Genomic DNA, 19,921 nt, shown 5'->3' on the forward strand with positions numbered 1-19,921 from the left:
AGGATCTGAGGCTTTAGGAGTAATGCTCCCAAGGACAAAGCGAACACTCCTTTCTCTCTGCTTTAAAAGAAATCAGCTCCATCTAAAAGCAAAACTGTGTGAATTGAGTTGCTTCCTTATTTATCCTGTTTGCCTCACAGACTATTCATAATCAATTCCAGAGCTCAGCCTTGAAACGTGGGATATAAGGTTTCTGAGCAGACACAGCTCTGCCTGCAAGCTCTCCCATTATTAGGCTACAGTGCATGCAAATCAATTAAGTGGAAATCGGACGACTGTAAAGGACAACAATTAAGAAAAACGAGTTCCTGACAGCGACTGGCAACACCAGTCTCTGGAAACACAGCCATCATACTGTATTTTAATCTCTGACTCAGAGATGTTTATGAAAAATTCCTAGTTCAACCAAAGGAAACAAAAAGGTTGGAATTTCTTTTTTTAATTAGGATTTTTACACATCTTATTTTGACTTCGGGTGGTTTTTAAGTCTCTAAAAATAAATTAAGGTCTGGTTGGAACTAATGGTAAAACGGCATCAACAATTTTTCTGCTTCTCAGTAAGAATCAGTTAATAGTGAATTGAAAATTAAAGGGATAATGGTATAAGGGATTGGTCCTTGAAATGAATCGTCAAACTTAACGAAAATTGCTATTATGAGCAATATTACTACTCTGCAGCTAGTTAACTATCTTCTTCTCAAAGAGAAACTGTCTCATAAAGGGAAGGCAAAATAAATGTGTATGTTCATAAAGCTAATAGGCAGATTTTATAAATACGGGAAAGAGAAAATGCAGACATTCCTCCATAACTGCTTTGTCTGGAGTAACTGAAAATTCTGCCAAAACACAGGTTAACTCTGCATAGAGAACTCCATTTTTAGGAAAAAGTGATGAGTTGGAGCACTAATATTGAAAATACAAGAGGTCTTTGAATAATTTTTTCAAAGCCATTCATGTCCTAGCACTGGGTGTGGTGAAGAGATGGCAAAGATCACTTTCTGAAGTGATGCAAGGGCCCTGAGGTCAGAGATGCTGCTCTACCTCTTCCCTGTTCCCGGGTCCACCTTGGGTTTGCCAGCAGGATGCTTGATCTTCTAGCTAGTTTTACAATTCTAACAAGCTTTAGAGTTCTCACACATTCTAACTTGATCTTTAATAAAATGGAAACTGTAAATCAGCTTCCTGTGCTTGCAGCTATTAGAACACAGCAGCTTTCTTATGCGGAATCTTCCTCTGCTCTTCGCCTCTGTTCTATTGTTTCCCGCCCACACAATATCTTTTTCCCACCTTCAGATTCACTCACGGAACAATCTAGACACATTTTACAGCCTACATACACTTAAAAAAAACAAAACAAAAAACAACTACCTACAGTCTTTATTCCACGCATGTGTCTCTTTCCTCACCCACGCAGGCAACCCCCTTACTCACCTCTTCCTTACACTCCCCCGCCCTGTCTGTGTGTGCCAGCTCCCTGCTTCTCTCCACTCTTTGCGTTGCTTTTCTATTTTTTAACCATTTCTCCCTTGTCACATTTAGCAGCTTGCTTTTCTCCCTTTTTTTCTAAAATTTCCTCTTCTATATCAATTTGTCACAATGTTATTATTATCTGTCTAAATATAAAGTATTATGCACCATGCCTTCAAGACATAGTTACTAAGTACTTACTCTGTGCAAGAATACTAGGTACTGGCCCCAAGAGGGATCTTCTCCACCCTTGCCCTTTGTGTCCTCAAGGAATTCAGAGTACAATGAGAAAAATGGTGGAGGTGTGGGTGCCTGGGTGGCTCAGTGGGTTAAGCCTCTGCCTTCGGCTCAGGTCATGATCTCAGGGTCCTGGGATCAAGTCCCGCATCGGGCTCTCTGCTCAGCGGGGAGCCTGCTTTCCCCCTCTCTCTACCTGCCTCTCTGCCTACTTGTGATCTCTCTATGTCAAATAAATAAATTAAATTAAAAAAATGGTGGAGGTGTGTGTGTGTGTTGGGGGGGAGGTTAGCTAGGAGGGCCAGAGGGTTAGTTCTGGCAAACTGGGCTATATTAAATTCAACTCTTTCCATTACAAACAACAAGATTGACTGCATAAATGGTGACATTTAGAAATACATATCTGGGCTTACAAGAAAGGTCAAAAGGCCAGAGGGAACTAAAAATGGAGAGTCCATGAACTGACAATACATTGGTATGGATGGGGAGTAAGTGTCCAGTAGCTAAGAGTTTGGGTTTTAATGCCACAAGAGGCAGAAAACCAGGTCCAGAGCCTACAGAAGGCAGGAAGCTAGAAAATGACCCGATGCATATAGCCATGTTATAATCCAAACAAGTTCCAGAGTGTAATATGGGTGAAAAGGTAGTCAAATAGATCAAACACAACAGAGACCATCGGTACAAACTCAAATATAGACAGGGAATTAGTGAAGGAGAAAAGTGGCGTTAAACTCAGAGGGCACAGCACACGATAAGTCGTGCTGGGACAACTGTCTAACCATAGGAAGAAACTTAGATTTCTGCTTTACCCCATGATAAACTGTTATCATGAGATATACTTGACATACAATAAATGGCACATGTTAAAACATACGGTTTGATAAAATTTAACATGTGCACAGACCACAATCAAGATAATGAACATACTGATCAACCCCAACCTTTTTTTTTTTTAAGATTTTACTTACTTATTTGAGAGAGAGAGAGAACAAGTGGGGGTACGGGGTAGAGGCAGAGGGAGAGGGAGAAGTAGACTCCCCACTGAGCAGGGAGCCCCATGTGGGGCTTGATCCCAGGACCCTGGGATCATGACCTGAGCCAAAAGCAGACACTTAACCGACTGAGCCCCCCCCCCCAGATGCCCCAACCCCAAAGGTTTCCTAATGTACCCTGGTAACCCTTTATTCTTTTTTTTTTTTTTTTTAAAGATTTTATTTGACAGACAGAGATCACAAGTAGGCAGAGAGGCAGGCAGAGAGAGAGAGAGGGAAGCAGGCTCCCTGCTGAGCAGAGAGCCCGATGCGGGACTTGATCCCAGGACCCTGAGATCATGACCGAGCCGAAGGCAGCGGCTTAACCCACTGAGCCACCCAGGCGCCCGGTAACCCTTTATTCTTATCCCTAACCTTACTCGCAGGCAGTTACTGGTTTCCCTTTTGTTGTTACAGATAAGCTTGCATTTTCTAGAATGTTGTATGCATGGAATCACAGAATATGTCATCTTTTTCATCTGGCTTCATTTGCTCAGCATAATTATTTCAAGATTCACCCAAGATGTTGTGTATATCAATTTCTCATACTTCTTTTTATTGCTGAACAGTATTCGTCATATGGATATACCACAATTTGTTTATTCATGTACCTGTTGGTGGGAATTTGGGTTGTTAGCAGTTTGGGCAATTATAAATACAGTCGCTATGTATAAGTCTATCTTATGGACATATGTTTTCACTTCCCCTGGTTAGACACCTGGAATGGAATGTACGGGATACATGGTAGGTGTCTGTTTAACTTTCTAAGAAACTGCCTGTTTTTCCAAGTAGTTACACCATTTCTCATTTCCATCTTATTTAAATAGGAAATGAAAATACTCAGATGGTATTATGGTAGCACACTCCTCATTCTGTCACACTGAAGAAAATCTCCAAATGCACACTTTGAATTTGCTTAGTCTACTTTCCCAAAGGGTTACATTTTTCAGTCTGGCTTGCCTTGAATACTTGTGTTAAAAAATCAGACAAGAAAATTTTGAGGAAACAGAGAATATAGAGCAGAGCACATAAGGGCTTTTTTGTTCAACTTAGACATAGAGTTTTCTCGTAAGATTTGCAGAAAGTTTTTTGTTAATCATGTAAATTAAAACACACTGAGTAGATAGAGAAACTTACCCTGGTTTCGTGTCATTTACTACACAGTGATAGGTAAATGTTCCAAACATCTGAACTCCTAAAATTCCATAAAGAAGTAGAAAGAAAAGTAGGAAAATTGAAACGCTCCATATTTGTTCTCCTGATCGCCTGGGGGCAAAAAAAAGTAGGCAAAACTTACAGAAATGTCTTAAGGTTTTCTCCTTATCTCATACAACAGCAGTACTTACTTTAAAATGTTTGTAATCCTGGTCCTTGGTAGCTCGAATCGGAAATAAATTCGGAACGCCCGAATCATAATCAGTGGCCTTGGAATCCGTAACATGCCCCAGGGTGACATCTGGTCAACTATATCAGCAATTTCAAATACCTGTGAATTAAGAGGTAAGAAGAAACAAGCTCAGAGCTTCCCCTAGCTTTGCCCGTATTTACGACAGACACAAGGCAGCACTGTTGGATTTGCCACACTGAACTTTGCCCTGCATTCTTTTCCACTGAAATGGTCCTTTTTGAAGCTATAGCTATCTTTAGAGAAATGAACACAAAAACTAATGTAAACGTCATTGCTCTTACTCATTTCCCGTATAATTCATCGAAGCCCAGTTTTTAATTATAAAACAAGCGCCAACTTCGAGTACAGAATAAGTAGGCTGAATTTTCCTCACCAATAAGGTGAGGAAAAAAATGGTGGAACTTTTAAAAATAGCTAGAACACAAAGTAATGGAGAGAGGGTTAAGGGTATCATAAAAAAATTAAAAAAGGAATTGTACCATTTACTAAAAGAGGCAAAAATGATAATTAGAAAACGTTTGTCAGTCATTTAATAGCTATTAAATGGAAAAGAACGCATGGGTATGCAGGGTGAAGTCAGATTGTTGGAGAGGCGAGCTCTGTAAAAACAAGGAGAGCTCATCCATCAGCATTGACATGACTCTGCAGGATGGACTGAATTTATTATGTTCTAAATTTTTAAATGAAGAATGTACGAACTTGAGTTGAATTAAACACAAAACTGAAGCCTGAATGAACACATGGAAATGAATTCTATTACCCAGTAAAATCCCACCAATAGCCTTTTAAATATAAGTTCTCCATTTCTCATAGTAAGGCACTTTCTATTTGCGATATGGTATTTTATGTTCATCCCAATGTAGCTCTATTTGTCAGCTGTTTTTAGTGGAGATTCAGTCACATAAAAGTCTGGAATTTTAATATTTAAATTTTTTTATTCTACAAGATGCAGAAATGTTACCCCATGTTCTGTCCTTATTTTAAATAAATATATTTTTATATTTTTGTAATAAGAAATAATTTGCTATAGTATTGATGTTCATTTCTGATTGAGAATCCACAGATGTGACTGACAAAGATTAAGATGTTAGTTTTTTATCATAAACATTTAAAATCATATGATGTTGATGGGGCACCTGGGTGGCTCAGTGGGTTAAGCCACTGCCTTCGGCTCAGGTCATGATCTCAGGGTTCTGGGATCGAGTCCCACATCGGGCTCTCTGCTCAGCAGGGAGCCTGCTTCCTCCTCTCTCTGCCTGACTCTCTGCCTACTTGAGATCTCTGTCTGTCAAATAAATAAATAAAATCTTTTAAAAAAATAAAATAATATGATGTTGAAGAGAGTTACACCATCACATTTGACATATATTACTATTTTTTTAATTTATTTATTTTCAGCATAACAGTATCATTATTTTTTTACCACACTCAGTGCTCCATGCAATCCGTGCCCTCTATAATACCCACCACCTGATTACTATTTTTATTTAGATTTTCAATGCAAAACAATGCACATTTTTGAAAATATCCCCATGTAAATTAAAAGTTTTAATTACCTGTAACACCAATGAAACCCAAAGGCAGAAGACCATAAATCCATCAAAAACACACCAGCGATCTTTCACATAGGAACTATCCCCCTAAAAATAAATTTCACATGGAGTTATCATGCAAAACTAAGAATTTCAAAAAACATCTGTGGAGAGAAGGGTCAAATGTTAATTCAGTATAAACTAGCCATAATTTTTGCATCAAAACTGAAGAAACTTTCAGAAGGAGTACCTTTAGCTTTTTATTTTATTCATAGCAATTTATTGATTTATTTGGCAGAGAGAGACAGAAAGGGAACACAAGCAGAGGGAGTGGGAGAGGGAGAAGCAGGCTTCCCGCTGAGCAGGGAGCCCGATCCCAGGACACAGGGATGATGACCGGAGCTGAAGGCAGGTGCCTAACCACTGCGCTACCCAGGTACCTGGTGGAACACCTTTAGCGTTTTAAATGGCATTTTATATGAAGAAAATAATTTATGAAACACAAGTAGCTCCAGAGCTACGCATGGAAAATTTTAAGTTCACACAAACAGAAAACATCACTACTTTTTCTCTTAGCCACACAGATACTACCATTTAAGAAACCAGAGGTCATCCCAACAGGAGGCAGCTTAAGTCCTAAAACAGCTTTCTTCCTACAAGAAGTAAGAACAATACTGGTCAGCATGAAGACCTTTAAGCCTGAACCACCATGAGTAGGAATTTAACGAGGAATTCACCTCGAGCTACATTAAACGTGAAGAAGAAAATTGCCTTCATTATCAAATATATTAAACATATATTGACTTGAATTGGAGTCACATGTGATAAAGAAGACACACTACTTTCATCTTTTAATAATGAATCTACTCTGACGTTAGAATGCGTATTTTTATCAAATGGGAATTTCAGAAAAAAAATTTCCCTTTCAAACAACAAAACAGAAAAACCCACTAGATTAGAATTGGAACCTTAAATAGGAAGGCCTTTGCTTTCTTAGGACTGCCCCATTAAGTCACCAGCTCCATCATAATCCATGAAACTCAGGTTCTGAATTCAGTGACACCTATCATTACCAGCTCTGATTGAACCTGCTTTGGAAATAAAAATCGGAACAGAAAGCCAAGATTTTAAATAAAACAATGAAATCTGTGGTAGGATATTTAGGAAAATAAAATAATTTCTAGAACTTACCTTTTCTTATCACTTAGTAATAAATAGGCTATCAAAAGACTCCCTGGGAAGTTTTAAAAAATAATCTATATTACTCACAAAACTAACAGTATGGTAACTCACTTCGTGGAAGTTATCTGGTCCAGATGTGAAGTGTAAATTCAACTTAGTTAATGCTGAATAATCATCTACTTTACATAAGAGGATGTATAATGCCTCTTGAAACACACACACACACACACACACACACACCACTCTTGCATAGAAAAACTAATACGTACACACCCAAATAATATGTAAGACAGAACAACTTGTAACAAAGCTATAAACATGGTGGGGATGATAAGAAAATTAATTCTATGAAGAGTTTAGAGAAAAGAAGTTTCGTTCTCAAATGCTTAAAAAATTTTATCATTACTCAGAGAATCAACCAAATTTGGTAATTTGTATATTTGAGAAGTTCACAAAAGAAGTACGAAAGAAAGCCTGGGGTCTGGGTAACTAGGAGGACAATGATCCTGTTAAGTGTTATGATCATCATATGTTGATTTAAACGTGATGACGAGAAAAACTGCACCTCCGGGAGGCACTGGTTTCGAGAAAGCGTGTGTGTGCACGCACGCGCGTACACACACACAGAGAACAAATAATTTAAGGATGTGATCGTTGTCCTCAAAACCTCACAAAACATATTTCACTAAAAATATCATATTTGCCTTGTCCATTGTATAGTTCAGTGAAAATATAAATTATAATCTAAATATAGACAATATAGTCAATATAAAATTGAATTTTCTCTAATTTTAATTGGTATCCAAAAAGATAATGGAATACAAATGATTTGAAGTTACACTTTAAAGATTTTTATTTATTTATTTGTCAGAGAGAGAGAGAGAGAGAGGGAAAGAGAGCACAAGCAGGGGGAGCAGCAGGCTCCTCGCTGAGCAGGGAGCCAGATGCAGGACCCAATTCCAGGATGCTGGGATCATGACCTGAGCCGAAGGCAGACGCCCAGTCGACCGAGCCACCCGGGCGTCCCTAAAGTTACACTTTAAAGATTCCCTTGAGTTTCTTAATATTTATTGTTCAATAAATTCAAAATTTATTGTTCAATCATTCATTCATTCATTCACTCATGTGTAGAATACCTTTATGATCTAGACAGTGTTTGAGGCAGTAATGACAGAGGATTGAAAAGAAAAACAAAAACCCTTGCCCTTATATGATTTACATTCTCAGTTTAAAAAATGTTAAATATACAGTATATGTTGATAGGTATTACGAATAAAAATAAAAGTGTCTATTTTCAAATTGATTTTTACTAAACGAATGTATTTTTTACTGGAATGTTAGGCAGAGAGAGAGAGAAAAATATCACGATGTTTATTTTAAGAACTAGGCATAGTTGCAATTGTTTTAAAAAATGCAAAGAATTCCCAAAACAAAAACTAAAATTTTATGGGACTCAGCAGAGAGCTATTTTAGAGTAGTTCTATCTTTAACTTTTTGAGGAACCTCCGTATTGTCTTCCCGAGTGACTGCACTGGCTTGCGTTCCCACCAACAGTATAAAAGGGCTCCCCTTTCTCCACATCCTCACCACCCCACGACCCGGCAATGGCACTACGAAGTCTAATACAAAAATACTAATTCAAAGGGATACACGCACCCTTATGTTTGTAACAGCTTTATCTACAATCCCCAAATTATGGAGAGAGCCCAAGTGTCCAACGACTGATGAATGAATTAAAGAAGAGGTGCTGTATGTACGATGGGGTGGTACTGAGCCACCAGAAGGAGTGAAGGCTTACCATTTGCAACGACATGGATGGTGCTAGAACGTATTATGCTAAGCAAAATAAGTCAGTCAGAGAAAGACAAATACCGTATGATTTCACTCATATTTGGAATTGAAGAAACAAAACAAACAATAATGGGGGGGGGAAAGAGGCAAACCAAGAAACAGGCTCCTAACCGTGGAGAACCCACTGAGAGTCACCAGAGGGGAGGTGGGGGGGTGGGGGGGGGTGGGGGCGGTGGGTGAGATGGGTGATGGGGATTCAGGAAGGCCCCTGGGATGAGCACCAGGTGCTTCATGGAAGTGCTGAGTCACTAAATTGACCTGAAACCAAAACGACACTGCATGTTACAAACTGGAATTTAAGCAGAACTTAAAAAAAAAAAAAAAAAAAAAAGAAAGAAAAGAAAAAAAAAAAGGAAAGACCAAAAGGAAAAAAAAAAAAGCTAATTTAAAATTTAAAATAAGAATGATTTGGCTGTTTGGCTGAAAAAGGATCACTGGGATCAGCTGGGTGCGAGGACTATTAATAAGATGAGTTTATGTGGCCTTTTCCCCCAAATTATTATTTTATTTCTTTTTTTGTCATTAAAAAACATTATACATAGCATTACGACAACTAACTTCCACTGTTGCTCCTAACTTGCTTTAGTAACAAATTATGTTCAGTAAGAGACAGGATGAGACCTCATTATATTTAGGATGATTTAAAATGTGAACGTGAGAATCAACAGCGGTAGTTCTCAGGAAGGGTGACTGGGTGGCCAGGACCCAACGAGGGAAGAGAAACAGATGTTCACATTATCACCATAGATGTCTTTGACTCACGTTCATGTGTTATGTTTTTTAAAGCAGACTTTCAATATTAAATTTTTAAAAAGATGAACATTGTAGCTTTAACAAAACTTTTAAAGTTTTTTTGCTTTTACGTTGGCACAAATGAAGTCAATTCTGAAGACCTGGGACCCCACGGATTTAGAATACACAGCTATCAAAACAGAGGTGGCTGATTTTTTATTTGCTTTATAAATTTGTTTGCTAAGGAAACTAATGTTGCCGGGATGACCTGAAGTATACTCTGAACTATATAAAAGGATGGATTATTTAAAATCAGTTTAGAAGCCCTGGCAAGGAATCACACACACACACACACACACACACACAAAAAGCGTGCAAACATGTCTAACTCAAACGAGCTCACAGTGTGAAAACCGGCTTTGTAAAAACTTCCACTGCATAACGTAGAAAACTATTTCCGAATTAGGAAGTCAGTTCAGTTGCATTGTTTGGAATGAGCTTGGCTGTAGACTTTACAGCAATTCAGAGTGGCATTTACCTGTTGCCAACAAAACACACCCCACACTGGATGGTATGTAACGGTCAGTTGGAACAGGCTTCGTTGGACTTTCCTGATAATAGGTGTGCAGTAAGCCACTGGGCACAAGTTTTATACAATACTTTTTGGCTCATGTTCCCAAGAACTATTCAATAGTTATAAAAGCCTTTAGTAAGCAATGGTGCAGGGAGCTGGGACACGAAGAGCAGTAACACTCAGATGTCCACCCCCCGCCCCGCCTTTATTTTTCTAGTTTTGCTTTTTAGTGTTCATTTTTCTTTTTTTTTTTTTCTTAAGATCTTAGTTATTTATGAGAAAGAGAGGGAGGGAGAAAGCAGGGGAGGAACAAAGGGAAAGGGACAAGCAGACTCCATGCTGAGCCACGAGTCTAACCTGGGACTTGATCTCACGACTCTGAGATCACAACTTGAGCCCAAACCAAGAGTCGGACGCTTACCCGACTGAGCCCCCTGGCTCCATGTTCTTTATTCTTCACGCTGTTCTGTCTTCCTGAAAATTCTCCCAAGTATGTGCCAGCTTTCCTCTCCAGACTCTGATCTGACCAGAGCCTACGCTGATAAATTTTTGAGCCCACATGTAATGCAACAAGCACCAAACTCAGCTCATGGGTCTGAATTGTGTAACTTACAGAACTGTCCTTTGTAATTTCCACCTCGTTGTTGAATGAATTACAGTAGACTCCCTCCTGTTTATCAATTCCAGTTGTGAATTTTGGGTTTCCCACTCAAACCTTCTCTAAACCTACTCTCTGGCACTGCATTAAAAATATCCCCTGGGGTCCCTGGGTAGCTCAGTCCTTTAAGATCTGCCTTCTGCCCAGGCCATGGTCTCAGGGTCCTGGGATGGAGCCCCATGCAGAGCTCCCTGCTCAGTGGGGAGCCTGCTTCACCCTCTCAGTACCCACCCCCCCGCAGCGCTCTTGCTTTCTCTCTTTCTCTCTCTCAAATAAATAAATAAAATCTTAAAAAAAAAAAACAAACCAAACAGCCTATCCCCACTATAAATATTTGAGTCTTTTCTGAAGATTAGTAACACCTGGAGAGTAGACACTTTCAGCCACCCAGCACAGAGAGAGACATACAACAGATATTAAATGAATGAATTAGACAAGCAGATGTACAATATCTCGGAACGTTTCTGCAGATTACAATACATGGAGTCGGAAGCGCATTCATATGCTTCATAAATGCATGCGTTCACCCATCCATTCATTGAAATTAGCATTGTTCCTTAAAAGAGATGATTCTTTCACTCCTGGTGAAGAAAGAAAGATGTGTTATTACCCTTCAAGGTAATATCTTCAAGTTAAGATTGTTTTCCCTGTATGATCATGAAAGACCACAGATGAAATTAATGAGATAACTTTAGGATGTTTCCTGGATTTGCCCACTTTGAGGAAACAAAGCTTACACACCACGCAAACAGGAATCCGATCGAGGTGAATATAATTTGTGCGCGATAATCAAATGTCAACATGAATGAATTGACATGTATATCATGTTGGTCATTACTGAGAATCACTATGTCTTTATAAGCCCAAAACAACTTTAAAAAAAAAAATAAAATACACACTCTCTGAACCTGGCACTTTGAAATATAACCTCATAATACACTTTGTGTCTGACACATTTACCAAATTCTCTTTTTGATTGTATGTCAAAGACTTTTAATCAAAGCTGGTGAAGTATGTCCAGATCGTTTTAAAGTCCTACTGTATTCATACCCAAGTTATATAATATTTGCAAATAATGAGCTGCCCCTTTCTCCTACTTCCAAATTACATAACCAGAGCCGAGTACACATGGTACTCAGGAAATTTTAACACCTCAAATATGACAGAAAGGTTTTAATTTGGTTGATCCATCAACAAAAATGGAGAGCAGAGAATGTAGCCGGACTACAGGCAGAAATCAGCATGCTGGCCGCTGAGGAGTTATTCCAGAGCTGTCTGTCAATTTTTACAAAGGTAAACACTCGGAGGTTGCCAATCAATTATGCAGAACTAGAGAGTCACTTAAATTGCCATGCAAGTATTTAATAAGCAGAGAAACAAACACATTCATCTGAAGACATTTATAGGGATATAGTTCGCAGTTCCAAAATCGTATGCACTGGTACAATTTCCCGAGCACATGATTTATTGTTCCCAGTTCCCAGGGCCCATCTGTCACTGGGTCTTAGCATCGTTATTTATCACTTCAGCACGGCGCAGAGCATGCACGGTACCTTTACCGAGGTTTATTGCCAGATGACAAAGAGACAACTGAGGATTGTCTGTAGAATTCGCGGTCTGCGATACATGGGAAGATTTACAACACAAACCTCTGTCCCCCAAATGCTTTATTTTTGCCTCCAGGGATCTGGTGAGCTAGAATGCTTCTCAGAACAGGAAGTAATGGGAAGGCAATTAGGAACGACTGCTTGGGGAGTGGGAGTGAATCGGCTGACACCTGCGAGCGCGGGGAACACGACAAAAGATGTGACATCCTTAAGACAAAACATGCCTCCAAGAAAAATTTTTGAAGATGGGTCTCCCCAGAAGGACTTTCTGCCTCAGTTTCACTATTTCTGAGGCCCTTCCTCTCCCGTATCTTTTATAGAACACCATTACAGCATTGGCACAAAACAACGAAGGTGACACGTCACCTCCAGAGTGAACTTCCCGAATACAGAGCAGACCTGTCGCTCTCAGATCTGAATCCCCCATGCACCTGTGCTGAGCACAGGATGAAGTCGGAGCTCCTCGCAGGACATGCCAAGTCCCCCCCCCCGTGCTGCCGGCCACCTTCCCAGAATCCCGCACACGGCCCCCCTGCTACTTCTCACTACCGAGAGCTCCCCAAAGTGCCAGGCTGTTCCGGGCCTTGGGATCCGAGTATGGCTTTTCTCCCTCCATGAAATCCTTTACTTTTACCCACAACACTCCTGCCACAGACCACACTTCCTCGTCCTTCGGGACATCGGCTTCCTGCCCCTCCTTCTTCGAGATTTCTCTGATATCCCCAAGAAGACGTTTTCACTATTTCTTGGGCCCTCCCCCCTCCGTATCTTTTACAGAATACCATTACGGCATTTGCACAAAACAACAAAGACCTATTTCTCCCAACCTGCATTCTCACTATACAAACATCTGCCATTTATATTTGCAAAAATATTTGCCCCAAATCACTATGTATCTAGAAGAACCACTGTAATGAATCTGCGTGTGTGTTCATGGAAACATGGAAACTGCCCATAAATCTGGCAAGAAGGTACAGCGTGCAATGCATGTATAGCTCTGCTGCTCTTCTGAGCTGAATCTCGTATTACAAGACACAAGTGTCAAGTGCATCACAATCTTCCTTTTCCCTGTCTTCCCTGAGGTTGGCTTTTTGCAGGACCTAAGACAGGACTCTCCCAACTCAGGTCATCTGATCTTATTTCATTACCTTTGAGACATACTACCTCCTACCCTGACACAGTGTAACTCTTCTAAGTTTAGGTTTTACCTTGTAATCAATGCATCAATTACAATCTTATGATCCAAGTGTAATTAGTAGCACTTTTACTGTAAACTGATGCCTCACCTGACCACTGATGACCTCACAGATTCAATCCAACATGGTAGATAATCCTCTCACATATTATATCTTTGTTTTTTACATAAGAGCACATGCTCTTGCTTTTGTTTGGTGTGTGCAAAACACCCACTCCTGAATTCAGGAAATACACATAATTGAGTGATAGGTGTTTAAATGCTGTTCATTATACAGAAATGCACAGGTGGATTGCTACCTAGTGTTAGACAGTGATCTTGCGATATGTGGAGAAGTTGGTTGGCGTTTCTATATAGCATTATTGGTTTCCCCATTTAAATTGATTAAATTAATTAATATAGGCCCCAGTTTTCTGAAAACATGCTGAAAGACATTTACAGGAATAGATTAGACGCAGAAAATTAGGAATGCTTATGTGTGCTTTACAAGTCTGATGCACAAAGCTCTCTGCGGACAGGGGCTCTGCTGTTTGTCTCTCCTAGGGCATCGACACACTCAGTATAGTAAGTGTTCCGATCAATATTTGCAAATGATCAAAGGCAAACTTGGAAACTGTACTTGGGTTTGAGAATATAACTCTCCCTTATATTTTTAATTATAGTTTTTATCTTCAGTATCTCAAAATTTTAGCATCTTAAATTCATATTTATACATAGTTTAATATATTAGGGAAAACACTGGGTCAATAAAGTTTGTGGGCAATACCAGAAAGCTACAGCTACAGTACTTTCTTCTTGAAAAATAAAATTTCTGGGTTTGGTTTGTTGTAGATACATCTATAAACTAGGTATTATTAGATCACCGTACCTTAAGCATTTGGTCTGAATTTCAGGTGTGCCATACATTGTTAAAACAAGCGAGGTATAATTTTAGAGCATTCAATATGATGATGATCTTTTTTCTTTGCTCTATAAACATCTCATATGGATTAATACAGTTTATGCATGGAAAACGCTCCTTCAAAAATAAAACACCCACTTTCCCCAAATCTCTGACATATGTGTATATTGACGCACACATAGTCTTCCAACAGAAGTCATATGACAGACTGCTGTTACTTTATCATTAAATCGGACTGTACCTCAGAAATATTGCATGGAAATCAGTACATATAATGTGATTTCCACCAAACTATTTGTACAGCTTTGTTACAAACAATGTGAAATCTTATTAAGAAAAGTATAACCTGATGATTAAAATAGAGCATGATATGCACATATATATTCATAATGATCCTAGATGTGTGAGGGAAAAACATAAGTCCTACAAGTGAACAAACACAGCACATATTTGCAAATTTTCTGGGTAAAGACACTAAAAAATTGAGTGAGAGGTAAATGTCATACTATTAGAAAATGAATTAAGGTAGAAAAAGTATGGAAATATTTTATGAAAAAATAAGCTTTTTGGAAGACAGGTGCTTAATAAAAGTTAAATATATATATATAGTAGGGTTAGTGATGAGAGCATAGTAATTCAAAGTTGAGTAACATGAGGTCCTTTAAAACAATGATCATCCAGGAGTGCCTGGGTGGCTCAGTGGGTTGAAGCCTCTGCCTTTAGCTCAGGTATAATCCCAGGGTCCTGGGATTGAGCCCTGCATCGGGCTCTCTACTCAGTGAGGAGCCTGCTTCCTCCTCACTCTGCCTGCCCCTCTGCCTACTTGTGATCTCTGTCTGTCAAATAAATAAATAAAATCTTAAAAAAAATAATCATACAGCCCGTGTAGGGGCTGATGCATTTTATTATGGAGTAACTTAAATACCTACATTTTTCTCATGCAATGGTAAACCAAAACAAATTCATAAATACAAAATTGTGGAGTCAATAAAATTTAAATGAACAATACAATGTACTGTAACAGATGATATCTTGCTAAAATTAAGCCTTTATGAAAAGTTCAAGATTTCTTTCCAGTTTTAGTATATAATCCAAATTTTAAATTGTATCTATTTAAGGTGTACAACTCATTTGTTGACCTACGTTTTCAACTCAATAGCAAAAAGAAACAACCTAACTTTAAAAGGACAATGGACCTGAATAGACATTTCTGTAAGAAAGGCATATGGATGGCTGACAGGTATATGAAATGGTGCTCGATTTCACTAACAATTAGAAAAATGAAAATCAAAACCACAACGAGATGCCACTTCACACATGTTAGGATTTATCCTTTTTAAAGCATAAAAACAAGAGATAAGTGTTGGGGATGATGTGGAGAAAAGAGAGGTTCTTAAAAAAAAGGGAGGTTCTTAAAAAAAATTAAGAACATATCTGTCTTATAATCCAGAAATCCCACATCTATGTACAAATCTAAAGGAAAGTTAGTTAAGTTTTAAATACCAGAATGTAATCTCAAACCCAACATAAACTCTTTGGCCTGTGAATGTCATCACCTGCATTTCTGCAGAAATGTATGTTACAAAAATAAGAATAAAGTCATGACTTTTTGCCGTGGGGACCTCAAAGGTGAGAACTCAGTGAGATGATAAATTTAAAGCTTGGTTCAGGGAAATTAGACTTCCTATTTAACTATGTTTAACCCAAATCTCACAAAGCATTTAAACACTGAACACCAGTTCTAATGAGATCTGAGGCTCTAATGATTACTTCCAGATAATGTTAGCAAGTCAGTATTACAAAATCTGTAGTTTATTTGTGTTTAATCCAAGCACTCCTAAATGAAAAACAGACTGTATTTGATGTTCATTTTCAGTTTTCAACTCTTAAAGACTGAAGATTAAAGCAACACTTTTAGTCTTAATCAACAGCTCATCATCCAAAAACTGACGGAAGTCAGAAAATACTGGGCATGACTCACTAAAAAGGTTTTGAAAACAGCCTGGTCATGGATCCAATATTTTCTTATCTAATGATTGCTCTGACTTTTAATATCTGAACCATTAAAACCTCTGCTCATTCGGTGCTTGGTTCACTCGGCATGGATATATTAAGTCTACCTCTGTTCTTCTTATCATTAGACTGTGACATCGTGATGTCTACTGTCACCTTCATGATGTGAAATCCAAGTCTTCATTTATTAAACAACTTCAGAAACAAAACTTTTATTTTAGGAAATGTCATGCTTCTGTTCCTTCAAGTTAAAATCTCAAAGAAATCAACACATGGTGTTTTAATCCCAAAGAATGTTCAGAGATTGCATTGCCTGAATGACCAACATACATGAGCACCAGGGTCATAAAAGGCCCTTTGGGGAATCACAGAATTCAAAACAGGGCTAGGCTATACTGGGAGAGAAGTTGCAGTGGCATAAAGGATGCCTCTACCACCCTCACAAGACCACCTTTCCCAAAGTTGGCCTCCTGGTTTAGCAATCAGTTTGGGGCACCTCAACATATCTAAACCTACCGCTCAGGATATCTGTCTGACCTAGTGACTCTGTGAAAGACCCAGGTGATCTTCAAATCACACTGAAATCCACTGGCTGAGGCATGGCAGGTACCCCCCACTCCCATAAGCCAACAACTTTTCCTAAGGGGTTGGGGATGCCATATTACAGTCATATTATATAGACCCATACTTATTGTACCCAGAGTGGGCTCTTGGTGATTCTCTCAGCTTACTGGTTTCTTAGTAAATGCATTAAGATTGCTGTGGCTTTGATGGTTCCTTTCAAGTTCAATTCCTACAATGAACTGAATTTCTCTTTTGCATTTCTACACCAATTTTCTGTGAGTTGCCGCAAACTTCAGAAAGCTTTTTTCAAAGCTTCCTACACTATCTGATACTAGCAAGCCGCTGGCTAGTCCAGTGGCTAGCTGAAGCTAATTCTGCAGGGAGTTCAGCAGTGTGTGCCCCAAATCCATGCCCACTCAGAACCTCAGAATGTGACCTTATATGGAAATAATGTCCTTCAAAAATGTAATTAGTTAAGATGAGGTCACATTGAATTAGGGTGAGCCCTAAATCCAATGACTAGTGTCCTTAAAAGAAGGGGAGAGGACGCAGAGGCACGTGGAAGGAAGAAGTTCCCATGAAGACAGGCGCAAAGATTGGAGCAACACAGCCATGAGCTAAGGAATGTCAGAAACCACCCAGCGCCTCCCAGAGTGAGGAAGAGCAAGGAGGGGGCTTCCCCTAGTCTTCAGAAAGATCGTCGGCCTGCTGACGTTCTGGTTTTGGACTTGTGGTCTCCAGAACAGTGCGACCACGAATTTCTGTTGTTTTATGGTACCAAGTTCATTGTCGTTTGTTATGTAATCAGCAGGAAACTAATACAAATTCCAAAATACTTGTGAGCTCTTTTGAGTTTATGTGGTAAAGGCCCCTATGACGAGGAAATCAGAAGAAGAACTCAGGCAATAACAAACCCTCTGAGAGCGGCGCTTGGGGAATTAATACAGTTGATCTGTAGACAAGCTTCCAGCCTCAGTCCTGTCCTTTATCTCTTCACTATCAGGCCCATCAAACTGCTCTTCCCCACCCCCAGGACTTCTCCTTCATATCCTAACGTAACCTAGTCAATAAGACATTCACTTTCAGAACTGTGACACTGACTTCTGAGGACAAAGGGAGAACCTGGGCAACGTTCACAGTGTCAGAGGCAGTGGTGTGTGGACCAGACTGTTACCAGGTGGGACCTGAACTGAGGTCATTGCTGCTCCAGGTGCACACTCCCTGGAGTGTACTTTCTAAGCTTGATCTTCCAGGCCCTCAATCCCTCAATATGCCCAGGAGACCTACCACCACTTCCTTTGGGAAAAAAAAAAAAAAAAAAAAAACCAGCTATAATTTGTTTCTTTCACCAGGCACAAAGTATATGCTAAATAAACTATGTAGAGGTTGAGCAATTAACTTCAATCTGGGTAAGATCATGATGGTAGTTTAAAAATCTCCCAAATTTCCTAAAAAAACAAAACAGTGAGATAGCACAGAAAAACATATCCATGGACATAGTCTCGAATAAAACTGACAATGTATCCCAAAATAAAGACCAAATTATTGACAATATCAACACCTACTCAAGACCCCAGCCTGGGGAGGTTGTAGAGGAAAGTCATGCAGGGAAGTTCTGGCTGATCTGAGAATTTCACAGCACCAAAAACTAGCAACAAATACTAGCGAAACACTTAGTGGAAGCCTCAGACAGTGACCCTGAAAATAAAGGGCAAAATTCTTCCAAAGGTAACAAAACAGTCTAGCAATGGCAGGTGAATGTGAAACAAAAGAACTAAACAGTAACAAAGACAAAATGCCCACCAAGGGGCTGGGCAAAGATCAGAGGTGAGAGAACATTCTAACCTCTCGAATGTATCCCATAAAAACCCCTTTCCCGGGGAACAGAGACCCAAGCTAGAGAAAAACCCCTGGAGTAGAATCTGAATAGGCTGGGGAGGGACAGGAGGGACAAAGGATAACACGGATTAGATAAGAGGACCAGCAATTCAGAGGAGGCAGAACTCAGACCTGGGATGCATGCTGCACAGAGAAGCTATATATTTTATACTTTATGGTAAAACAGGGGAAGGAACCCTCAAACTGATAATATATGGAAGCTACTCTACCCATTAAGCAGGAGAAACTCAGATTTCAAATGAGCAATGGCAAGAAAAGTAACAGAGCAAAAGGATTATGATCAAGTCCTTATGAATATATTATAATTGATTTATAAATATATATATTATAATATCAAGTCATATACATATATAAATGAACCAAATAATGTACACAACACACAAATAATGTATAAGACATGCAAAAATAAGCATACAAAGCAGATAAAGACTGTAGTAGACTATAACAAAGTGATCAAAAGAAATTAAGAAAAATAGATGCTACAAAAGGACAACAAAATTGGAAAAAGTGAACAACGGAAATGATGTCGAAACAATAGGAGACTGTGAAAAAAGACAGAAAAGCATTCAAGAAATAATCAGAATGAGAAAGAAATGAAAACAAAATCATTTCAGAAAGAGAAGTAAACTTAAAGGAACACAAGATTGAATAGACAGCATAGGGAGTACAATAAGGGAACAGAATACAGGAAAGATAAAAATAGGGGAAAAAAAAGAAAAAACACACATAAAGAAAATGATGGAAATAAATGACCAAAACATGATCTGGTATAACTGGGATATGAAAAGAAACCCTGAAGACAGAATGGAATAAACAAATATCGTATGACATGCCTATGTCCTTTATGGTCAACAAAAGACACATTCTCATAGATCTACTGAGTTCAATAATAAGGGAAAGACTCTCAGTATTTAAGAGAAAGATCCAATCACAAAGAAGGAAAAAACATTCTCACAGCCACATTTACACCAGAAGCAATGAAGTAACATATTTAAGAATCTTGAGAAATGAAAATGTGAAACACTGTCAAAAATCTGGAAATAGACCCAAAAAGTAAAGCAAATAAAGCA

The 19,921-nt window shown here is 38.9% G+C and overlaps 1 protein-coding gene across 2 annotated transcripts in view; it reads right to left on the minus strand.

The window, feature by feature from the left end:
- Nucleotides 1–19,921, minus strand: part of NALCN (sodium leak channel, non-selective) — a 303,888-nt gene that overhangs the window by 260,708 nt on the left and 23,259 nt on the right. For both annotated transcript variants that reach the window (XM_082701489.1, XM_082701488.1), the window contains exons 4-6: nt 5,700–5,783; nt 4,082–4,221; nt 3,873–4,001 (exon numbers count right to left, since the gene is read on the minus strand). In XM_082701489.1, the coding sequence (XP_082557615.1) occupies nt 3,873–4,001; nt 4,082–4,221; nt 5,700–5,783 (353 nt within the window). The remainder of the gene's footprint in view (nt 1–3,872; nt 4,002–4,081; nt 4,222–5,699; nt 5,784–19,921) is intronic.

The sequence above is a fragment of the Mustela nivalis genome (assembly GCF_964662115.1).
Source record: "Mustela nivalis genome assembly, chromosome: 15".
Classification (NCBI taxonomy): domain Eukaryota; kingdom Metazoa; phylum Chordata; class Mammalia; order Carnivora; family Mustelidae; genus Mustela; species Mustela nivalis.